At 40.3% G+C, this 9,263-nt stretch overlaps 1 protein-coding gene across 1 annotated transcript in view; it reads right to left on the reverse strand.

The window, feature by feature from the left end:
- Positions 1 to 8,406, reverse strand: part of LOC130295368 (uncharacterized) — a 28,723-nt gene extending 20,317 nt beyond the window's left edge. The window contains exons 1-3 of the mRNA XM_056546048.1: positions 8,314 to 8,406; positions 8,204 to 8,232; positions 503 to 670 (exon numbers count right to left, since the gene is read on the reverse strand). Of these exons, the coding sequence (XP_056402023.1) occupies positions 503 to 670 (168 nt within the window). The 5' untranslated portion in view covers positions 8,204 to 8,232; positions 8,314 to 8,406. The remainder of the gene's footprint in view (positions 1 to 502; positions 671 to 8,203; positions 8,233 to 8,313) is intronic.
- Between the last annotated feature and the right edge of the window lie 857 nt (positions 8,407 to 9,263).

Here is a 9,263-nt window from a genome sequence, read left to right on the forward strand (position 1 = left end):
ACTGCAAGTCCCAGCAAGCCCTTAAGGTCTCTGAGTCACTGGTCACCTCGGGTGGTACTGAGGATAAACCACACCCTGGCGTCACGAATACAAGGGATTAAAGGGGTATTCCACTGCCCCAGTGTGCGAAACATTTTGTTCTGAACGCTGGGTGCGGGCTATTGGGGTCGTGACGTCATGCACACGCCCCCCCCCAAGTGGCGTCACGCCACGCCCCCTCAATGCAAGTCTATGGGAGGGGGCGTGGCAGCCGCCACGCCCCCTCCCATAGACTTGCATTGAGGGGGCATGGCGTGGCGTCACTAGGGGGCGTGTGCATGACGTCACGACCCTCGCTGAATGCACCCAGTGTTCGGAACAAAATGTTCGGGACGCTGGGGCAGTGGAATACCCCTTTAATACCATCTGATACAATAGAGGAAGCTAATTCCCAACTCCCCAGTAGGAGGCAGCGTTTTCATTCCCATCCCTTCCAGCACATGACTTTATCCGGACATCTTACCTCTGTTCTTGGGGTCACCGCCGGATCGTAGAGGAGGTGAAGTTGGGTTTTTTGGTTGGTGACGATGTAGAGGCGACTTTTACTGACTCGGGGGAACTTCAGGGGAACCTTGTGTTGTTTTATGGAGAAATCGTTTTGTAACTCGAATACGGTGACATCGGAGTCCATCTGTAGGACAAGAAGACGGGGAAATGGTGACGACCGACTATGATGTGTGATACAGTCTGCTGATAGGATACGATCATCTACTGTATCTAATCCTTGGATGTGTGATACAGTCTGCTGATGATAGGATACGATCATCTACTGTATCTAATCCTTGGATGTGTGATACAGTCTGCTGATGATAGGATACGATCATCTACTGGATCTAATCCTTGGATGTGTGATACAGTCTGCTGATAGGATACGATCATCTACTGTATCTAATCCTTGGATGTGTGATACAGAGTGCTGATAGGATACGATCATCTACTGTATCTAATCCTTGGATGTGTGATACAGTCTGCTGATAGGATACGATCATCTACTGTATCTAATCCTTGGATGTGTGATACAGTCTGCTGATGATAGGATACGATCATCTACTGTATCTAATCCTTGGATGTGTGATACAGTCTGCTGATAGGATACGATCATCTACTGTATCTAATCCTTGGATGTGTGATACAGTCTGCTGATGATAGGATACGATCATCTACTGTATCTAATCCTTGGATGTGTGATACAGTCTGCTGATAGGATACGATCATCTACTGTATCTAATCCTTGGATGTGTGATACAGTCTGCTGATGATAGGATACGATCATCTACTGTATCTAATCCTTGGATGTGTGATACAGTCTGCTGATGATAGGATACGATCATCTACTGGATCTAATCCTTGGATGTGTGATACAGTCTGCTGATAGGATACGATCATCTACTGTATCTAATCCTTGGATGTGTGATACAGAGTGCTGATAGGATACGATCATCTACTGTATCTAATCCTTGGATGTGTGATACAGTCTGCTGATAGGATACGATCATCTACTGTATCTAATCCTTGGATGTGTGATACAGTCTGCTGATGATAGGATACGATCATCTACTGTATCTAATCCTTGGATGTGTGATACAGTCTGCTGATAGGATACGATCATCTACTGTATCTAATCCTTGGATGTGTGATACAGTCTGCTGATGATAGGATACGATCATCTACTGTATCTAATCCTTGGATGTGTGATACAGTCTGCTGATAGGATACGATCATCTACTGTATCTAATCCTTGGATGTGTGATACAGTCTGCTGATGATAGGATACGATCATCTACTGTATCTAATCCTTGGATGTGTGATACAGTCTGCTGATAGGATACGATCATCTACTGTATCTAATCCTTGGATGTGTGATACAGTCTGCTGATGATAGGATACGATCATCTACTGTATCTAATCCTTGGATGTGTGATACAGTCTGCTGATAGGATACGATCATCTACTGTATCTAATCCTTGGATGTGTGATACAGTCTGCTGATAGGATACGATCATCTACTGTATCTAATCCTTGGATGTGTGATACAGTCTGCTGATAGGATACGATCATCTACTGTATCTAATCCTTGGATGTGTAATACAGAGTGCTGATAGGATACGATCATCTACTGTATCTAATCCTTGGATGTGTGATACAGTCTGCTGATAGGATACGATCATCTACTGTATCTAATCCTTGGATGTGTGATACAGTCTGCTGATAGGATACGATCATCTACTGTATCTAATCCTTGGATGTGTGATACAGTCTGCTGATAGGATACGATCATCTACTGTATCTAATCCTTGGATGTGTGATACAGTCTGCTGATAGGATACGATCATCTACTGGATCTAATCCTTGGATGTGTGATACAGTCTGCTGATAGGATACGATCATCTACTGGATCTAATCCTTGGATGTGTGATACAGTCTGCTGATAGGATACGATCATCTACTGTATCTAATCCTTGGATGTGTGATACAGTCTGCTGATAGGATACGATCATCTACTGTATCTAATCCTTGGATGTGTGATACAGTCTGCTGATAGGATACGATCATCTACTGTATCTAATCCTTGGATGTGTGATACAGTCTGCTGATAGGATCTGATGATCTACTGTATCTAATCCTTGGATGTGTGATACAGTCTGCTGATAGGATACGATCATCTACTGTATCTAATCCTTGGATGTGTGATACAGTCTGCTGATAGGATACGATCATCTACTGTATCTAATCCTTGGATGTGTGATACAGTCTGCTGATAGGATCTGATGATCTACGGTATCTAATCCTTGGATGTGTGATACAGTCTGCTGATAGGATACAATCATCTACTGTATCTAATCCTTGGATGTGTGATACAGTCTGCTGATATGATCTGATGATCTACTGTATCTAATCCTTGGATGTGTGATACTGTCTGCTGATATGATCTGATTATCTACGGTATATAATCCTTGGATTTGTGATAGAGTCTACTGAAATGATCTCATGATCTATGGTATCTAATCCTTAGACGTGTGATACAGTCTGATGATCTACAGTATCTAATCCTTGGATGTGTGGTACAGTCTGCTGATATGATCTGATGATCTACGGTATCTAATCCTTGGATGTGTGATACAGTCTGCTGATATGATCTGATGATCTACAGTATCTAATCCTTGGATGTGTGATACAGTCTACTTATAGGATCTGATGATCTACAGTATCTAATCCTTGGATGTGTGATACAGTCTACTGATATGATCTGATGATCTACAGTATCGAATCCTTGGATGTGTGTTACAGTGTGCTGATATGATCTGATGATCTACAGTATCTAATCCTTGGATGTGAGATACAGTCTACTCATATGATCTGATGATCTACAGTATCTAATCCTTGGATGTGTGATACAGTCTGCTGATATGATCTGATTATCTACAGTATCTAATCCTTGGATGTGTGATACAGTCTACTGATAGGATCTGATGATCTACAGTATCTAATCCTTGGATGTGTGATACAGTCTACTGATATGATCTGATGATCTACAGTATCTAATCCTTGGATGTGTGTTACAGTGTGCTGATATGATCTGATGATCTATGGTATCTAATCCTTGGATGTGAGATACAGTCTACTCATATGATCTGATGATCTACAGTATCTAATCCTTGGATGTGTGATACAGTCTGCTGATAGGATACGATCATCTACTGTATCTAATCCTTGGATGTGTGATACAGTCTGCTGATAGGATACGATCATCTACTGTATCTAATCCTTGGATGTGTGATACAGTCTGCTGATAGGATACAATCATCTACTGTATCTAATCCTTGGATGTGTGCTACAGTCTACTGATAGGATACGATCATCTACTGTATCTAATCCTTGGATGTGTGGTACAGTCTGCTGATATGATCTGATGATCTACTGTATCTAATCCTTGGATGTGTGATACAGTCTGCGGATAGGATCTGATGATCTACTGTATCTAATCCTTGGATGTGTGATACTGTCTGCTGATATGATCTGATTATCTACTGTATCTAATCCTTGGATGTGTGATAGAGTCTACTGATATGATCTCATGATCTATGGTATCTAATCCTTGGATGTGTGATACAGTCTGATGATCTACAGTATCTAATCCTTGGATGTGTGGTACAGTCTGCTGATATGATCTGATGATCTACGGTATCTAATCCTTGGATGTGTGATACAGTCTGCTGATAGGATCTGATGATCTACAGTATCTAATCCTTGGATGTGTGATACAGTCTACTGATATGATCTGATGATCTACAGTATCTAATCCTTGGATGTGTGATACAGTCTACTGATATGATCTGATCATCTACAGATCTGATTGGTTGCTATGGACAACTACTCCACTTTTCCTCTGCACAGGTTTTGATAAATCTCCCCCATTGTTTGGCTATATATACTTATATAAACATATAATATACATCTATATAGCCACACCATGCACATACACACATATATATATATATATATATATATATATATATATATATATATATATATATATCTCCACACAATATATACATGTAATAAACATGTATATAGCCACACAATGCATATACATACATATACTATACACATATATAGCCAAACAATGCACTTATATATACACATATAATACACATATATAGCAGCACAATGCACTTATATATATACATATAATACACATATATAGCCACACAATGCATATACATACATATACTATACACATATATAGCCAAACAATGCACTTATATATATACATATAATACACATATATAGCCACACAATGCATATACATACATATACTATACACATATATAGCCAAACAATGCACTTATATATATACATATAATACACATATATAGCCACACAATGCACATCTGTGGTAACCACGAGTGAAACCCGCGACCGCCACTACGCTGGGGTTAGCTACTTGGTTCTTGGGGGGGGGGTTATGAACCCAGGGTCGGATGGTATTAACCCTTAATGTCACGTGACGCCACTGTAGTCTTGGTATCTCCCGGGGTACTACAGGTCCGGGGAACTCCGTCTCCCCACAGGCTATCAAGGAAAGAATTGACTCCACACTAGGTTGTATGTCCGGGCATGCTGGGAATTGTAGTTTTGCAACATCTGGAGGGCCACAGTTTGAAGACCACTGCTCTAGAGGACCACACAGCTTGCAGTGCCTGGACTTGACATTGCATATATACTTGGCTCTTATGGCCGGACTAGGAGTTTTAGGTCTGCGCTATATTAGGCTTGAGATTAAAGTCACTTACTGAAGTGTCGGTAGATTTGTGGCTTTTTGCTGGAAGATAATGAATTGTCCTTTAGGAATTCTCTGATCAGGGCTGAAGTAAAGGCTGGATATTAGTTGGGGTTACTTCATGTTTTTCTCATCTCTCTCACTCCTCTGCGGATTCTTCACTCTGTACTCTGAACTGTATGAATTGCTTTACTCCTCTCCTCCTCCACACCTACTACTCCTCTCCTCCTCCACACCTACTACTCCTCTCCTCCTCCACACCTACTACTCCTCTCCTCCTCCACACCTACTACTCCTCTCCTCCTCCACACCTACTACTCCTCTCCTCCTCCACACCTACTACTCCTCTCCTCCTCCACACCTACTACTCCTCTCCTCCTCCACACCTACTACTCCTCTCCTCCTCCACACCTACTACTCCTCTCCTCCTCCACACCTACTACTCCTCTCCTCCTCCACACCTACTACTCCTCTCCTCCTCCACACCTACTACTCCTCTCCTCCTCCACACCTACTACTCCTCTCCTCCTCCACACCTACTACTCCTCTCCTCCTCCACACCTACTACTCCTCTCCTCCTCCACACCTACTACTCCTCTCCTCCTCCACACCTACTACTCCTCTCCTCCTCCACACCTACTACTCCTCTCCTCCTCCACACCTACTACTCCTCTCCTCCTCCACACCTACTACTCCTCTCCTCCTCCACACCTACTACTCCTCTCCTCCTCCACACCTACTACTCCTCTCCACCTCTCCTCACAGGAAATGCCACCCCTTATAAGGGAAGGCTAAACTAAAGCCCATTGGCCAGGCAGCTGTGGATCATAGAGTTGTCTGTATCCCCTTTAGGATTTACAATAAAGTTACATACAAGTAATAATATAACATAACACCTTACACAAAAGTTCAGTCTAGCCCTCAGTCCTCCACTCTCACATACCCTGACTGAATATGAGGTTGCTAGGTAACACACTTAAAGCTACAGACACCTAATAACGGATTGCTAAGTTATAACAGTGCAAATACACATTAGAAATGGTTGAGTCCCTGCAGGGGAGCCCCCAGGACACTGGAGGTCTCAATCTGACAGGGCCTACAATACCTTGACACAATGTACCCGTACTGGGACACCACACTTACATGTATATATTTGTGGATATATATGTAATAAACATGTATATAGCCACACAATGCATATACTATACACATATATAGCCAAACAATGCACTTATATAAACATATAATACACATATATAGCCACACAATGCATATACATACATATACTATACAAATATAGAGCCAAACAATGCACTTAGATAAACATATAATACACATATATAGCCACACAATTCACATACATACAATATACATAGCCACACAATGCACTGATATACACATTTAAACGCATATATAGCCGCACAATTGACATACATATAATATGCACATATATAGCCACACAATGCACTTATATATACACATATAAGACACATATATAGCCGCACAATGCACTTATATATACACATATAAGACACATATATAGCCACACAATGCACTTATATATACACATATAAGACACATATATAGCCGCACAATGCACTTATATATATATACACATATAAGACACATATATATAGACGCACAATTGACATACATATACTATACACATATATAACCACACAATGCACTTATATATACACATATAAGACACATATATAGCAGCACAATTGACATACATATAATATGCACATATATAGCCACACAATGCACTTATATATACACATATAAGACACATATATAGCCGCACAATGCACTTATATATATACACATATAAGACACATATATATAGACGCACAATTGACATACATACATACATATACTATACACATATATAACCACACAATGCACTTATATATACACATATAAGACACATATATAGCAGCACAATTGACATACATATAATATGCACATATATAACCACACAATGCACTTATATATACACATATAAGACACATATATAGCAGCACAATGCACTTATATATATACACATATAAGACACATATATATAGACGCACAATTGACATACATACATATACTATACACATATAAGACACATATATAGCAGCACAATTGACATACATATAATATACACATATATAACCACACAATGCACTTATATATATACACATATAAGACACATATATATAGACGCACAATTGACATACATATAATATACACATATATAGCAGCACAATGCACTTATATATACACATATAAGACACATATATAGCAGCACAATTGACATACATATAATATACACATATATAACCACACAATGCACTTATATATACACATATAAGACACATATATATAGCCGCACAATTGACAAACATATAATATACACATATATAACCGCACAATTCACTTATATATACACATATAAGACACATATATAGCAGCACAATGCACTTATATATATATATACACATATAAGACACATATATATATATATATATATATATATATATATTGACGCACAATTGACATACATACATATACTATACACATATATAGCCGCACAATGCACTTATATATATACACATATAAGACACATATATATATATATATAGACGCACAATTGACATACATATAATATACACATATATAACCGCACAATTCACTTATATATACACATATAAGACACATATATAGCAGCACAATTGACATACATATAATATACACATATATAGCCGCACAATGCACTTATATATACACATATAAGACATATATAGCAGCACAATTGACATACATACATATAATATACACATATATAGCCGCACAATTCACTTATACGCCTATGGAGTAAAGTTGCGCTGTACTTACGTCTCCACCCGTTGCTGTCGCTACAAGATCTGAAAAACAAGAAACAAGAAGAACAGGAGTTTGTTTGCCGACAGAATTAGTTTCTCTTTCATTTCTCGCACTTTACACACCTTTAACCTCTTCCCTGCCAAGTGCGGCATGAATAATGACCACATGGAAACAATACAGAGGGAAATTATAAGGAAAACACTTCACATCGACACTTCAGGTCTTTCAGTCTTTGTCAGAAAATACGCAAAAGTTACGCCAAAATACGCCCCAAAAAATCCCCCTTTTTTAATTGATGGCCTATTCTCAGGATAGGCCAGTGGAGACCAAACTGTGGACCTCCAGCTGTTGCAAGACTACAACTCCCAGCATGCCCGGACAGCCGTCGGCTGTCCGGACATGCTGGGAGTTATAGTCTTGCAACAGCTGGAGGTCCACAGTTTGGAGACCACTGGGATAGGCCATCACTATCTGATTGTTCGGGGGCCCACACCTGGCATCCCACCCCAATGTTGGCTGTCCGGGCATGCTGGGAGTTGTAGGTTTAAAACAGCTGGAGGGCCACAGTTTGGAGACCACTGGGTTAGGCCATCAATATCTGATTGGGGTCCCAAACCTGGCTTTTTTGTGCATCATCTTTAGAAGAGGTTTCCTTCCGGGATGACAGTCATCCTGTCCTATTTGAGGCAGAGTCTGGGCCTATGGTCGGAGCGCTGATAGGCTGACCCCCCCCCCAGCCCTTTAACCTCTGCAGCACTCATTTGTCTATTTCCCAAAGACATCCTCTGGCTATGACGCTGAGCACGTGCACTCATCATCTTTGGTCGACCATGGCGAGGACTTGTCCTGTGAAACCGCTGTATGGTCCCATCCTCCATGCTGCAGCTCAGTTTCAGGGTCTTGGCAATCAGCTTATAGCCCTAGGACATCTTTATGTAGAGCGACAATTCTATTTTTCGGATCTGCAGAGAATTCCTTGTCATGAGGTACCATGTTGAACTTCCAGTTTTAGAGAGTGTGAGAGCAATAACAACAAATTTAAAAGGGGTTATCCAGGAAAAAACATTTATTT

The sequence above is a fragment of the Hyla sarda genome, chromosome 11, assembly GCF_029499605.1.
Source record: "Hyla sarda isolate aHylSar1 chromosome 11, aHylSar1.hap1, whole genome shotgun sequence".
Taxonomy (NCBI): domain Eukaryota; kingdom Metazoa; phylum Chordata; class Amphibia; order Anura; family Hylidae; genus Hyla; species Hyla sarda.